The sequence below is a fragment of the Peromyscus leucopus genome, chromosome 19 (assembly GCF_004664715.2).
Source record: "Peromyscus leucopus breed LL Stock chromosome 19, UCI_PerLeu_2.1, whole genome shotgun sequence".
Classification (NCBI taxonomy): Eukaryota; Metazoa; Chordata; class Mammalia; order Rodentia; family Cricetidae; genus Peromyscus; species Peromyscus leucopus.
The window spans coordinates 55,039,045-55,055,170 of NC_051079.1; the positions used below are offsets into that span (position 1 = coordinate 55,039,045).

At 40.5% G+C, this 16,126-nt stretch overlaps 1 protein-coding gene across 1 annotated transcript in view; it reads right to left on the minus strand.

Annotated features, from left to right (window-relative positions):
- The window catches only part of Spire1 (spire type actin nucleation factor 1), a 118,443-nt gene that overhangs the window by 54,484 nt on the left and 47,833 nt on the right, over window positions 1-16,126 (minus strand). Inside the window, 2 exon segments of the mRNA XM_037197184.1 lie at window positions 1,999-2,124; window positions 6,839-7,072. Coding sequence (XP_037053079.1) covers window positions 1,999-2,124; window positions 6,839-7,072 — 360 coding nt within the window.

Genomic DNA, 16,126 nt, shown 5'->3' on the forward strand with positions numbered 1-16,126 from the left:
CCTAGATACGTAGCACAGGGAATTAAATGCAACACAATACGGAGATACTTGCACATCTACGTTTATCACAGCACTAATTCACAACAGCAAAGTCATGAATTAACCTGAACGCCCATCAACAGATGAATGGATAAAGAAAATGTGGTATATACATACATAATAGAAATAGAATTTATTTCACCCATAGAGATCTTAAAAAATGAATCAGTGTTAATATCAATATCTAAAATTATAAACTGAAAATAAGTTTTTCTTTTAAAAAGATGTTCTTTTTCAAAACAAAGCTCCTGCTTTTGCTTGTTTCAGATAAGGACTCATATGGTTCAAGTTGGCTTTTATTCATTATGTAGCAGAGGCTAACCCCTGAACTCCTGGTCCTCCTGCCTCTACCCTCCCAGATCTGGGGTTTGACAGGATCTATTTCTCTGGTACATTAAGTCTTCTCCTAAAGTGATACACCTCTGGTGTACTGGAGAAGCAGATGCAAACAAGCGACAGTTTTTCACCATGGAGACAAGGACTCTCTGTGCATGGTGGTTCCCACCTTTAATCGTAGCACTCTGGAGGGAACTGGCTGTTCAACACCATGTGGGTGCTGGGAACTGAACCCAGGTCTTCTGCAGGAGCATAAAGTGCTCTTAACCAAAGGGCCATCTCTTTACACAATAAAAAGAAATTTTCCAGCTAATGGAGTGGAATGCTACAAATGCTTACTGTTCTTTCAGTTCAAAAATGTTTTCTGAGAACGTTAGTGTTGGAAAGATTTTTAAACTCCTTTAATTTAGTATACCAAGCCTGAAAAAAAAATGCTCTGGGAAGGCAAATTCACTCTTAACAAAGGGGTTAGGTCAAGACAACCCTAAAAAATAATCTTTTCTACTCCCTGATACTCTTTAGTTGAAGACAGCTTTGAGATGTTCAGTTGGGAGCTTTCTTTGACTGAGTACTGCCTGTTTCTGTATCTAAATAGGTATAATTATCTTCAACAACTCAATCCACTCTTCACACTTCTGACAACTTTCCTCTTGGGTCCACTTTATTAAATGTGGTTTTAAAAGGCACAGGTTTCCCTGGCCTGTCACTGGCATTGGTATGAATAGTACCCAGACAGAGCAGGAGAAAAATTGGAACTGTCACCTGCATCCACACAACTGAGCTTATGAAGTATGATTTACTGGATGTGTCACCTACTTTTTACTAGGGCTACTTAAGTCTCACTTAACACCAGGTCAGCTTCTCCCTTCTTGCTTACATACCCCACAGGTGTCTCTTCCTAAACAGATTAGCCGAGTGCTCCATATAGCTCTGCACTCTAGTCACACAGGAGATCTGCCCACTTAGGGCAGGTCCACCAAGTCTTATGTAAGATCTCTGAAGCTCCACACCCACTTGTGCAATATAAAATAGGACTCTCCTTCTCAATAAACTGGAAGGGTTCTCTTTGAACATAACATTTTAAACCTTAGACATGAACAGAATAGCCGAATTATCCAGATTATCTCAACAGGAACTCTGGTATCCTCCACTAAATCTTCAATGAAGTCTACTTCAACAGTTGAACAATGAGAAGAGAGTGTGGCCTTAAAGATAAGAGTGTCTCCACCTTATCCACAACTTCCTGAAGGACGTACTAATATGTCCCAAAATGAACAAAAGAAGAGTGCAGAATGAGGTGAAAATCCAGTACCACAGGAAACAGATAAAAACAATTCTAGACTATTTATTTCATTTAGAAGGAAGCTTTATAAAAATTTTGTTTTATAAAGTAGATTCACAGTGTTACTATTCAAGAATATGTATGACAGAAAACAGAACATGCTTATAATCCTAAAACCAGACAGGCTGAGGTAAGAGGGTCACAAGTCCAAGCCAGCCTGGGTATACAGTAAGACCTTGTCTTTAAAAAAGGACAAACCAAACCAAAAAGCACAGAATGGACAATACTGAAAATGGAAACTACCTGTTTCAGTGTCTATAAATATTAGTATTTGTACCTACCTCCTTTGCACTCTTAATTTTGGTCAGAAATGTATGAAGTTCCATGGTTTCTGCAAACAGTGCTCGACATACTGCCTGATAATGATTTGGTGCCTCCGACTCAGCTGGGAGATGAGCAGCACATATCTACAGGAGAAAAAAAATGAAATAATGGAATTTGGCTATTACTGGCATTTTAGGTACCATTAAATCAGACACACCCAGTCTACCTGTATTTTTTTTTTTCTTCTTTTAGATGAAGGTAAGTCCTGCCATGAGCTGGTGCCATCCTTAGGCAAGTGAGTCTGGGTTGTATAAGAAAGCTGGCTAAGCAAGCCAGAGGAAACAAGCCAGTAAGCAACATTCCTCCATGGTTTCTGCCTCAAGTTATTGGCCTGACTTCCCTCAACAGTGGACTGACTGTACCCTGTAAAGTGAAACAAACCCTTCCTCTTCAAGTTGCATTTGTCATGGTATTTATCACAGCAACAGAAAGCAGACTAGGACAATGTTTCCTGAGCATTTACCATGCCAGGCACAAGTTTGATATGTCACACATACAGCACAATACCATGCACTCTCCAATAGAATCCTGAATCTCCCTGTTTCATTTTGTTTTTTGACCACAAGGAGAATCTAAGCACACTTCTATTAGGTGCGGAAGCCCACACACGATCCCCTGTGGAGCCTCGAGAAGTGGAAATGGAGGGTAAGAGGAGGCCAGAGCTGGCCGGGCACTCAGGTGCTGTCTATGGTCCTCATATCCCAAGATGACTGTAAAAGATGCAATTTAACAAGATGCAAATGATTTAGAAACAAATGCACACCAGGTCCTTTATTATACTGCAAAGTATAATCCTCTCATAAGAGTCCAAAGAATAATGTTGTTTCTATAAAATAATTATTATGTATCCATGTTCAATAGTCACATTTTAAAGCACTTGGTTTGTAATAAAAAAAAAAGTTAACGTCACTTAATAAATTAGAAATTAATAATTGCTGGAGGGGCTGGAGAGATGGCTCAGAGGTTAAGAGCACTGACTACTCTTCCAGAGGTCCTGAGTTCAATTCCCAGCACCCACATGGTGGCTCACAACCATCTGTAATAAGATCTGGTGCCCTCTTCTATGTACATAATAAATAAAATCTAAAAAAATAATTGCTGGAAAGAAATCTGCTCTATTTTAACAATTTCTAGAAAGAATGAAAGAGAGCTGGGTAAGGTGAGTCCATGCCTATGACCAATCCTATTGCTAGGTAGGCAGAGATAGGGAAACCTGGAATTCATGGTTATCCTCCATGATACAGAAGGTTCAAGGCCCTCCTGGGCTCCATGAAATACTATTTTATTAAAAGAGTCAAAAGAGGGTGTAATGGCCTACAACAAAGGTCCCAGCACTCCAGAGGCAGAGGCAGGAGGAACTCTATGAGGTGGGTTAGCCTGGCTTACATATTAAGTTCCAGGCCAGCCAAAGCTACCCTGTCTCAAAACAAACAAATAAAAAAAGAATATCAAAAGTAAAAAGAATAAAAGGCATTTAATGGTAGCTGTACTGCTTTTCATGGTTCTTAGCTTTTTTTTTTTTTCCTGGTACCACACAGACGGTCCCTGGGTTACTTTTCTGTGGTGACAAAGTACTGAGAAAATCAAAGGAGTGAGGATGAATTATGACTCAAGGCTTCCTAGTTTTCAGTCCATGCTGACTTGGCTCTCTTGGTTCTGGGTCCTTGTGTGGTGAGAGGCTGAACACCCTGAGGAGAAGATGGGGTACAGTAATGTGGCTATGTCATGATGGACAGGCTGCAGAGAGAGAGGAATGGACGAGGGGAGAACACCCTCCAAAGCACCCCACAAAGGCCTACCTTCCTCCAACAAGGCCAACCCAACTGTGATCTCCCCAGAGGACTAACCTACTGACGAAGTTGTCACAGCACCTCTATGATTCAGTCACCTCTCAACAGCACCATGAGGTGAGGACTAAGCTTCTAACAAGAGCCCTTGTGGGGTTATCCCACAGCCAAACTCTAACAGCTCCTTACTCAAATTCAAATGATTTCCTTAAGACTGTTTTTTTCTTTCTGGAGATGGGGATCAAACCCAGTGCTTGTGTTTGCTAGGCAAGTGCTCTACTCCTGAACTAAATCCCCAACCCTAGAACGTATTTGCTAAGATAGCAATTCAATATCAAACTGCATAAGATGTTCACTACAAGCAAACCAACAAAAAACACATTTATAAAGACTATTATAAACTAAGTCCTCTGGAGGAGGAGTAAGGGTTCTTCACCATGGAACCATCTCTCCAGTCCAGAGCATATTCTTTTTTTTTTTTTTTTTTTTTTTTGTTTTTTTGAGACAGGGTTTCTTTGTGTAGCTTTGCACCTTTCCTGGAACTTGTTTTAGAGACCAGGCTGGCCTCAAACTCACAGAGATCTGCCTGCCTCTGTCTCCCAAGTGCTAGGATTAAAGGCATGCGCCACCACCGCCCAGCCAGAGCATATTCTTTATTTAAGGCGAGCACATGTCTTAATTTGTGTGTGCAATTTATGTGCCTGTAAAATCAGCAGCAAAAAGCCTCAGAATGAGTCAGAAAAATAATTATGTATGTGTGTTTATGTTTAACCTATGTACATTCTCTTTCGTTCCACTATAATCAAGAGGCATGGATAAAATATGAAGTTTGCATTTGTTATACATTCAGAGATCCTGATCACTAAAATGAAACAAACTTTCAAGATCCTATAAGATTATCCCAACTTAGTTTCATGTTTTTACATTTAACAATAAAAAAGCAATCATAGTTTGTTGTGATGGTTCAGCAGGTAAAGGTGCTTTCTGCACATGCCTGATGACCTAAGTGTGATCCTGGAAGTCATGTAAAGGTACAAGGAGAGAACTGACTCTACAAGTAGTCCAATGCCCCCGCCAATGAAACCACAGACTCATATGTCTGTCTCTATTGTCATACACGATGGGTTTTATGATATTTATATTTCAAATTTTCAAAACCTGTCAAATGTCTCAGCAATCTGTCCCCTTTCATTTAGTTGAAAAGGACAGTCAGAATACTTAAAGAAACAGGAAATTTCCAGGCAAGGTTGACTAACACAGAAACCAAAGAGCAAATAGTGAGGTTATGATAGTCTCCAACAAAAGTGCTAGGAATAGAATTGGTAAAGGCATGGGTTTTCTCCAAACTATAAAATATGTCCTATGTATGCTTTTAATAATACAGTTTTCATAGGCATAGTGGCTCAAATCTAAAAATAATAGGCAAAATGAATTCATTCCAACTGATACATGCCCAAGAACCTTAAAAAAGTAAGTCAATATACCTAATGCTGCTGAGTAAGAATTCTAAGGTTTCCATTCACCTTCTAAACCTGTAGTGTGAGAGCAGTCTGGTACTCATCAGCATGGTACTAGGCTGGCTGCAAAGACCATGGTCCTGTGTGCCCCTTCCTCATCTGTTCTCTGTGCAGCCCTTCCAAAGCACACACACAGTCAAGCCTGCAGCCACTGTCAGAACATGAACTTCTCCTCTTACGATACTTTATTCTATTCTTCACATTTTACATCACTGTTATCAGTGCTCTTCACAGAATTAGCAGGTCATTTTTTGTCTGCCAACCCTCAAATATGTTTATTTTATTTTCATTAATTAATTTATTTGCTTATTTATTTTTTGGTTTTCAAGACAGGGTTTCTCTGTGTAATAGCTCTGGCTATCCTGGAACTCGCTTTGTAGACCAGGCTGGCCTTGAATTCACAGAGATCTGCCTGCCTCTGCCTCCCAAGTGCTGGGATTAGAAGTGTGTGCCACCATTGCTTGGATATATTTTTCATAAAATTATTTTGTTTTTGACTACCCTGTATGCACTGATGGGATTTGACACGATACTTCACACAGGCATATGACCTGTAGTGCCTAACATCTACTAACCCCTAGTTTATAGTCAAATCAGTTTTGTTTTCCTTTTACATGAGGGGAAACAAGGTATTTCATTTTATATCTAGCTCATTTCACTTAGGATACTGTCCTTTCATGTCTATTTTTAAAATAAGCCTTAACATCTAGAATATCTAAAATGAATAAAATTTGTGAAAAGTTAACGTAGGTGGTCCACAATAGCCTGTAACTCCAGTTTCAAGACATCTGTCACCTTCTGCTGGTACCTGTGTTTACATGCAATACTGTCTCTCTCTCTCTTAAAAAAAATCTTTAAAAACAAAACAAAACAAAACAACAAAGGCTGGGCCATGGTGGCACACGTACACCTTTGATCCCAGTGCTTGGGAAGCAGAGGCAGGTGGATCTCTGTGAGTTCCAGGAAAGCCAGGACTACACAAAGAAAACCTGTCTCAAAAAACAACAAAACTAGTAAAGATCCTATCTAAATAACTCAGAATAGAGTATTTCAAGGTTGATTTGTCAAATCTGTCGTAGTTTTCATCTCTATACATTCAGCCTTCAGGTAGGCAGCAAAACTGAACTAAAGCAAAAAACAAACAACAAACCCTTCAGTCTTATCACTGTATACAGATCCTATAGGAAGATCAAAATCAAAAACCAACTAACAATCAGCTGTGATGGGCACAGCTCAGTCCTGCTCACAGATGCCATCCATTCCACAGAAAGGAACTGCAGATGCCAGCTGACAGCATCATGCCCAGGCAGGCTGCGGTGACAGGAAGATGATCAACACCTAACACACCTACAAGTGGCAAGAGCTAGGACCCAGCAGAAGCACAGCCAGGCAGCAGACAGTCTGAACTTGTCAAATGCTGAGTCACTAGGCCACTCTTAAACTATGAGACAATGACTCACAGAGGGACAAACACTAAGTGAACTATGGCTTACCTTCATGACATCTTGATAGGACCGAATAGCTGAGATGCTTCTCTTTTCTCCATCTTCATCTTCCGGGCCTTCATCTGCAGCCTCATACCCCTCATCGGTGTTACCATCAGCCTCCACAGTGTTGGCCATTTGGTCGATGAGCTGCTCCAGGGGAGGGCTCAGCTCCCTTTCTTCATTTTCCTTCAAGCCATAGTCCAGTGCTTTATAAATAATAATTCCCAGGGACTCAATAACCTACGGGCATTAAAGAAGGCAGTGAATGGAGGTGACTGAAGATTCTAAGGACTAACTGTAAGGTATAAAATGTTCAGTATTTCAGACATAACTAATATTTGAGGAGAAATTTAAAATTTTTTACCAACACATGTATTTAAAATTTTGAAAACTGCATTTTTGTGTGATTTCATCATAACCTATCCATAAACCCTTTTCATACTTTGTTAAATTTATACTAGACGGCCAGGCGGTGGTGGCACACACCTTTAATCCCAGAGGCAGGTGGATCTCTGTGAGTTCAAGGCCAGCCTGGTCTACAGAGTGAGTTCTAGGACAGGCTCCAAAGCAACACAGAGAAACCCTGTCTGGGGAAAAAAAAAATTATACTAGATGTTAAGATCAGTATTTCTCATTCATACAAAAAAAAAAAAAAAAAAAACCTGACCAAGCTGACTTGCTATATTTCCAAAAAGAAAAATTTTATGCCAATGTTTAGAGACTTCATAGATCCCCCAAAGTAGCTGAGACTAAAAATTCAGTTCTAAGTAGCAATTCACTTAAGCCCAAATAACAAGAAATCAATATATAGATTGTTCTCTGAGGTCCACTCATTGGAAACACATCTCTCTCAAATAATACAAGCAAATGGGAGATTTACTTATTTTTTTAAAACCAGAACTTGCAATGAAGGACACAGATAATCTTCCCTACAACTACCTCCATCAACAATACTTCTAGGCAATGTGAACCTGACTTGTGAATAGTGGGTCCATCACTGCTAAACAGTACCCTGACAAGTGCTCCAGATGTGGCCAGTATGGAGAATTCTAGATTACTCCTCAATACTGCCTTTCTCACTTGCTCAGTACAACCATAAATGTAGTGCCTTTATTTTACTTTATAATACCAATAGCACTATTCATTTCATCTTAGGTCTTTTTCCTTTAAAAGAAAATACAGTCAACAACACCAAAGATTTAGAATTAAAAATACTGGCCGGGCGGTGGTGGCTCAAGCCTTTAATCCCAGCACTTGGGAGGCAGAGCCAGGTGGATCTCTGTGAGTTCAAGGCCAGCCTGGGCTACCAAGTGAGTTCCAGGAAAGGCGCAAAGCTACACAGAGAAATCCTGTCTCGAAAAACAACAACAACAACAACAACAAATAGAATTAAAAATACTGACCCTTATCATTAGTCATCTGGCTCAAGGAAAATTATTTTAGGTGATTTTTCTGTAAAATGGGTACTAATAACCTTTATATTTCATGAGCTCTTGAAGACCTTAAATGAGTGATTATGTTCGAAAGAACAGTACCTGAGTTAATAAATATAATCTGTTCTTCTCCCCTTTCTTACATTCACTTGTTTCCAATGTTTATCCAGTTACCAACCTCAAAATTGCAAAGAAACTTCATTTCCTTTATTCTACTTTTAGTTATTCAATGATGCGATTTTTAAAAAATAATCTATACAGTATTTTTTTTGTCTTTTTTTTTTTTTTTCAGAGCTGAGGACCGAACCCAGGGCCTTAGCAAGCGCTATACCACTGAGCTAAATCCCCAGCCCCTCTACACAGTATTTTTAACCCAAGAGTTGTAAGTTAAACACAATAGCATCAATGTCATCATATACAATACCCTGTAAAAACATTCACACAATTACTCAACAAACTCTACAAAATCTGAACGCTATATTACCAGAGGAAATAATACAAGCATTTAAAATAAATATACTTTAAATTCTTTTTTAAAAGATTTTTTATGTATATGAGTGCTCTATCAACTTTATGCCAGAAGAGGGCATCACATCCCATTATAGATGGCTGTGAGCCACCACATAGGTGCTGGGAACTGAACCCAGGTCCTCTGGAAAAGCAGCCAGTGCTCTTAACAGCTGAGCCATCTCTCCAGCCCCATTACTTAAAATTCTTAATCTCTAATTTTGAAGCAATGCAACTATTTTTAAAAAACACTTCTATGTAAGATGGCAGATTAGAAGCGGCCTCTGTGTGACCTGATGAAGGGAGAAGAGTCAAGACTTTTTCATCTTGGTCTTTTTCCTTTAAAAGAAAATACAGGGGGGCTGGAGAGATGGCTCAGAGGTTAAGAGCACTGGCTGTTCTTCCAGAGGCCCTAAGTTCAATTCCCAACAACCACATGGTGGCTCACAACCATCTGTAATGAGATCTGGTGCCCTCTTCTGGCCTGCAGGGATACATGCTGTATACAAAATAAATAAATAATTTAAAAAAAGGAAATACAGTCAACAACACCAACTAAATTCAGGAACAAGACAAGGCTGTCCACTCTCCCCATATTTATTCAATATAGTACTAGAAGTTCTAGCTAGAGCAATAAGACAACAAAAGGAGATCAAAGGGATACAAATTGGCAAGGAAGAAGTCAAACTTTCACTATTTGCAGATGATATGATAGTATACATAAGTGACCCCAAAAACTCTACCAGGGAACTTCTACAGCTGATAAACTCCTTCAGTAAAGTGGCAGGATACAAGATCAACTCAAAAAAATCAGTAGCCCTCCTATACACAAATGATAAAAGGGCTGAGAAAGAAGTCAGTGAAACATCACCCTTTACAATAGCCACAAATAATATAAAATACCTTGGGATAACACTAACTAAACAAGTGAAAGACCTTTTTGATAAGAACTTTAAATCTCTAAAGAAAGAAATTGAAGAAGATATCGAAAAATGGAAGGATCTCCCATGCTCATGGATAGGTAGGATTAACATAGTAAAAATGGCAATCTTACCAAAAGCAATCTACAGATTCAATGCAATCCCCATCAAAATCCCAACACAATTCTTCACAGACTTGGAAAGAAAAATACTCAACTTTATATGGAAAAACAAAAGACCCAGGATAGCTAAAAGAATCCTATACGATAAAGCAACCCTTGGAGGCATCACCATCCCGGACCTCAAACTCTACTATAGAGCTATAGTAATAAAAACAGCTTGGTACTGGTACAAAAACCGACATACAGACCAATGGAATCGAATTGAAGACCCTGACATTAATCCATGCACATATGAACACCTGGTTTTTGACAAAGGAGCCAAAACTATACAATGGAACAAAGAAAGTATCTTCAACAAATGGTGCTGGCATAACTGGATGTCAATATGTAAAAGATTACAAATAGATCCATATCTGTCACCATGCACAAAACTCAAGTCCAAGTGGATCAAAGACCTCAACATAAATCCAGTTACACTAAACTTAATAGAAAAGAAAATAGGAAGCACTCTTGAACGCATTGGCATTGGAGACCTTTTCCTAAATAAAACACCGACAGCACAGACCCTGAGCACAACCATTAATAAATGGGACCTCTCAAAACTGAGAAGCTTTTGCAGGGCAAAAGACACAGTCAATAAGACAAAAAGACAGCCAACAGATTGGGAAAAGATCTTCACCAACCCCACATCTGACAGAGGATTGATCTCCACAGTATATAAAGAACTCAAGAAACTAGACATCAAAGCACTGAACAGTCCAATTAAAAAATGGGCTAAAGAGCTAAACAGAGAATTCACAAAACAAGAACTACAAATGGCTGAAAGACATTTAAAGAAATGCTCAACATCCTTAATCATCAGAGAAATGCAAATCAAAACGACTCTGAGATACCACCTTACACCCGTTAGAATGGCTAAGATCAAAAACACCAATGACAACCAATGTTGGAGAGGATGTGGAGCAAAAGGAACACTCCTCCACTGTTGGTGGGAATGTAAACTTGTACAACCACTGTGGAAATCAGTATGGCGGTTTCTCAGAAAATTAGGAATCGAACTACCTCAAGACCCAGCCATACCACTCTTGGGCATATACCCAAAGAATGCTGATACATACCATAAAGATACATGCTCAGCTATGTTCATAGCAGCACTATTTGTAATAGCCAGAACCTGGAAACAACCTAGATGCCCATCAACGGAAGAATGGATGAAAAAAATGTGGTACATATACACAATGGAGTTCTACTCAGCAGAGAAAAACAATGAAAGCATGAAATTTGCAGGCAAATGGATGGAACTAGAAAAAATCATCCTGAGTGAGGTAACCCAAACCCAGAAAGACAGTTATGGTATGTACTCACTCATTGGTGGATTCTAGATATAAAATGAACAATCAGACCACAACCCATAGAACCATAAAGGCTATATATATATAGCATGGAGGTCCCTAGGACGACTGTGGCATATAATAAATTTCAGTTTTACTCAATTATTAAAAAAAAATAGCCAAATGAATGGAAACACATGACCTATGAACCAAAGACTGAGGGGCTCCCAGCTGGATCAGGCCCTCTGAATAGGTGAGACAGTTGATTGGCTTGATCAGTTTGGGAGGCATCTAGGCAGTGGGACCAAGTCCTGTGCTCATTGCATGAATTGGCTGTTTGAAACCAGGAACTTATGCAGGGACACTTGGCTTAGTCTGGGAGGAAGGGACTGGACCTGCCTGGACTGAGTCTACCAAGTTGATCACAGTCCTCGGGGGAGGACTTGTCCTGGAGGAGGTGGGAATGGAGGGTGGGCTGGGGGTAAGGGGAGGGCGTGGGAGGGGGGAGAATAGGGGAACCCATGGCTGATATGTAGAACTGAATGGTATTGTAAAATAAAAAATATATATCACAAAAAAAAAAAAAAAAAAATGAAAAAAAAAAAAAAAAAAAGGAAATACAGTCAACAACACCAAATTGGTTTGCTCCAAAGAGAGAGAGAGAACAGCTAAGTGGAGGGGCAGAAGGATGTGGGGAGAAGCATATGGAGGGAGATTTGGAAAGTCCTCCACCACTGAAGAAGCCCTGGGAGCAGCTGCCTTTTAGTGCAGGGCCTGTTCACTGACACCAACTGCTGGGCTAGAATGCATGGCACCCACACAGGGACTCAGGGCCTAGGGAGCCAGAAAAAGATGGAAGGGTCATAGAAGGGCCAGAAACTGGTAGTTATAGGTGCTGGCTGCAAGGCCATGGAATGTGGCAGCCTAAGGCTGAGTCTTGCTCTACCATCATCCTAGAGTGACTTACCTCAAGGGAAAACCTTATCCTACCCACACCCAAAGCAAGTGGCTTCGGAGCACAAGCACTAGAAGTAAGCCAAGGTGGAGACTCCACAAGGACCAAGTCAGCCTCGGCAAAGACAGTGGAAGCCGGAATTACCCAGAGGCAAAAGGAAGTACAAACCATCCACTGCCCCCACTTCCTCAGAGCCTTGGACACTAGAACTCACATATCCACGAAAGTGTGGACCTGGCAGACCATAGAGAAGCAGTAGCTGGAAATGGTAGTGAGAGATTTAAGGAGCCATCCCAAGCTCTGAAAGAGAAAACTACTAATTTGGACACAAATTCTTGGTGAGAGGTTCATTCTGATCCAGGTTGCTCAGCAAACACCAAGAGGATAAATGCAAAAACACACAAGCATAGAAACAAACAAAATTTGAATTCACACATGCATTTTCAAATTACAGCCAATCAAAGAAACAACACTCTGAAAGAAGCTAGTTGGGGAAGAGCCATCTTATTAAAGTAAGGAGAGGAAGGACATCCGACTCTCAGAAACTTGAAAGACTCCAGGAAAGACACCGTCTGCAGAGACTGTCCGACTGATCAGAACTGCAGTACTGTGGGAAGACCAAAATGTCATACAGGTCCTGAGGCAAGTCACCTTATCTTGGGTTAACATTAGCCCCCTGGATAGTCCATCTTGTCCACACCTGTGTGTCTGCACTAACATCCTGTGAGTAATAGATAAAAACTCTTGGAACCTATTGACTTGGCAGACCCAATGGCCTCCACCAACCCAAAAGCTAATAAGAATGCCATCAGATAGCCTCTGAGGCCTACAGCAAAGACTCCCTCATCTTGTGGCACCTACCTCTCTGATGTACCCACCAATGTTCTATAAAACCACTCATGAAACTGCTGGCTCCTGGGCCATGGTCACTCAAAATGGCTCCAGAATAAACCATGCCTTATTCTCTTCAGTGTGAGAGCTGTGTTTCTTGCATCAACAAAAAGCATTCAACCAGATAGAAGCAAAATATTCAGTACCTACAGGGAAACAACAACAAAACCAATCCAACCCATACTTTGTACTCTACAAGGTTATCCTTCAAAAGTGAAGGAGACTTTCTCAGAACTCTTGCTTAATACAATGTCCTAGGTGCCATCACTAGCCTGGGGAGTGGGAGATAATTCTTTAGAAAGAAAGAAAATGAGTCAGAAACTCAGATCTCCATGAAAAGAAAACCACTGAAGAAAGAATAAATTAAGGTGAAGTAAAAACTTTTATTCTGGCTACTAGCAGATGACAGTTTAATAACAGCCACACTAATATGTGTGCTTATATATGTAGCTCCTGTGTTGCATGTGTGTGTCTGAATGTGAACCTGAAATAATACAAGTGACAGGAGGAAGAGCTGGGATTATTCTGTTGGGACAGGTCATTTGCGCAGCCTACACGGCGGGTGGAGTAGTGTTACAGGAACCTGGGCTTGACATAGTTGTCAATGCACAGCGCACACTTTAGGGCAGCCACTAAAGAGAACAACAACAACAACAACAATAACAACATGAGTGTAGCGGGTGTCCTAACAAAGGTGAGAAAACACAGTCATGTAAAATGCTCCTTTAAAATCACAAAAGGCAGAAAGACAATGGAATGCAAAAGAGAGGAAAACAAAGGTTTAAAAAAAACAGAGTCAGGTGGTGGTGACAGCACATGCCTTTGATCCCAGCACTCGGGAAGCAGAGGCAGGTGGATCTCTGTGAGTTCGAGGCCAGCCTATCTACAGAGCGAGTTCTAGGACAGCCAGGGCTACACAGAAAAACCCTGTCTCAAGAAACAAACAAACAAACAAAAAAGAATAAAAGAAAACAAATATAGATGTTAATACAACTTTATCAGCAATAATTTCGGGCATCAATAATCTACACACTTCAAATACAAGTTTAAAGGTGAACTAAAAATCAGTATACCAAGCTGAGGACAAGAGGTGACCACCAGAAAAACTACTAAAAATTTAAGAGAATTTGGACACATATCTGTACATGGCCACTCCCATAGACAACAACTTAAAATTGACTTTAGAAGAGCACTGGCCAAACCATGTGGAAAGATTTTTAAAAGCTTGAGGAACTGGAGAGATGGCTCAGTGATTAAGAGCACATACTACTGCTCTTCAGAGGACCTGAGTTTGATTCTTAGCACACTCACAACCACCTGTAACTCTGACTCTATGTGAACTTGATTCTTAAAGGAATGGACACAAATAAACTAAGCAGACACTCATCTAATAAGAACAGGAATACTCCATGACATTCGCCTTGTGAATCTCTGTGGCTCATTCAGAGTGTGAATTGTTATGGACACATCTTAATTCTCCAACAAGAAGACTAAGCTCATATTGAAAGTAAAAACCCCTCTACACTTCATATGTTCAAATTGTTTTATAAGCAGTAGGGACTTAATAGTTAATGAAAAGATATAAATTCCTCCCACTCATGTATGCAAGGTCTCAAGTTCAGATATGGACCTTACAGTCATGGGTTGGATTACCTGTCTCTTCAATCTCTGTCTTCCCAACTGATCACTATACTGGTGATCCTGCCTGATCGGCTCTGAAACATCCTGGAGGATCTCCTACCCAGAAGTAAACAGCACCTGGTCCATTTAAACATTCCAGAACTGTTCGTCTTAAGCCTGACTTCAGCCTGAGTCACAGGTAGCTCTAAATGTAAGCCAACCTCTTACAGATGCAGGCATGACACAGCTGGGCTTCATTAGACTGACATGTACACCAGGTGGCTCTTCCCTCTGATAGGAAGACAAAACTTCAAGAAGTATGCAAGTAGTATTTAAGTAGTTCTTCAGTCTTGAGCTGAGGACAAGAGGTGACCACCAGAAAAACTACTAAAAATTTAAGAGGATTTGGACACATATCTGGACATGGCAGCTCCCACTGACAACAACTTAAAACTGACTTTAGAAGAGCACTGGCCAAATCATGTGGAAACAGTTTAAAAAGCTTAAGGAACTGGAGAGATGGCTCAGTGATTAGCTACTGCTCTTCAGAGGACCTGAGTTTGATTCTTAGCACACTCACAACCACCTGTAACTCTGACTCCATGTGAACTTGATGCCTCTGGCCTCCACAGGCATGAGCACTTATGTATACATAACCCCCACCACACACACAATTAAAAATAAATATTAAAAAGTAAAATGGTGTAAGGACTCCTCATCAAAGATAAAGTAGATGGCAACAGGCACATAAAAAGTTGTTCTCCAGGTGGTGGTGGCTCACACCTTTAATCCCAGCACTGGGGGTGGGGGAAAGGTAGGGAGACAAGTGAATCTCTGAGTTCAAGGTCAGCTTGGTCTATAGAGTGAGTTCCAGGATGGCCAGGCTATACAAAGAAACCCTGCCTTGAAAAACTAAAAGGAAAGAAGAAGAAGAAGAAGAAGGAGGAGAGGAGGAGGAGGAGGAGGAGGAGGAGGAGGAGGAGGAGGAGGAGAAGGAGAAGGAGAAGGAGAAGGAGAAGGAGAAGGAGAAGGAGAAGGAACAGGAGAAGCAGCAGCAGCAGCAGCAGTACATTCTATGATTTTTAAAGGAACTTCAAGTAAAAATGAGTCACTACTATACCCCTTTACTAGAAAGGCTAGTCCCAAAGTTGACAGCAACAAGTGCTAACAAGATGTGGAATAATGGGAACTGTCTTTCTCTTTCTCTCTCTCTCTCTCTCTGTGGAATAATGGGAACTATCTCTCTCTCTCTCTCTCTCTCTCTCTCTCTCTCTCTCTTTTTTTTTTTTTTTTTTTGAGACAGAGTTTCACTATGGTTCTCTAGCTGGCCTCAAGTCACCCTTCTTCCTCAGACTAGGAAGTGGCTGAATCGACAAATGCATGCCAGCTCACCAGCTGTGACCAACAGGAACTCTTATTCATTGATGCTGGGAATGCAATATGGCATGCTCACCATGTCATGCCCACAATTCAGCAGTTTCTTATAAAAGTAAACATCTTCTTACCATATGATCC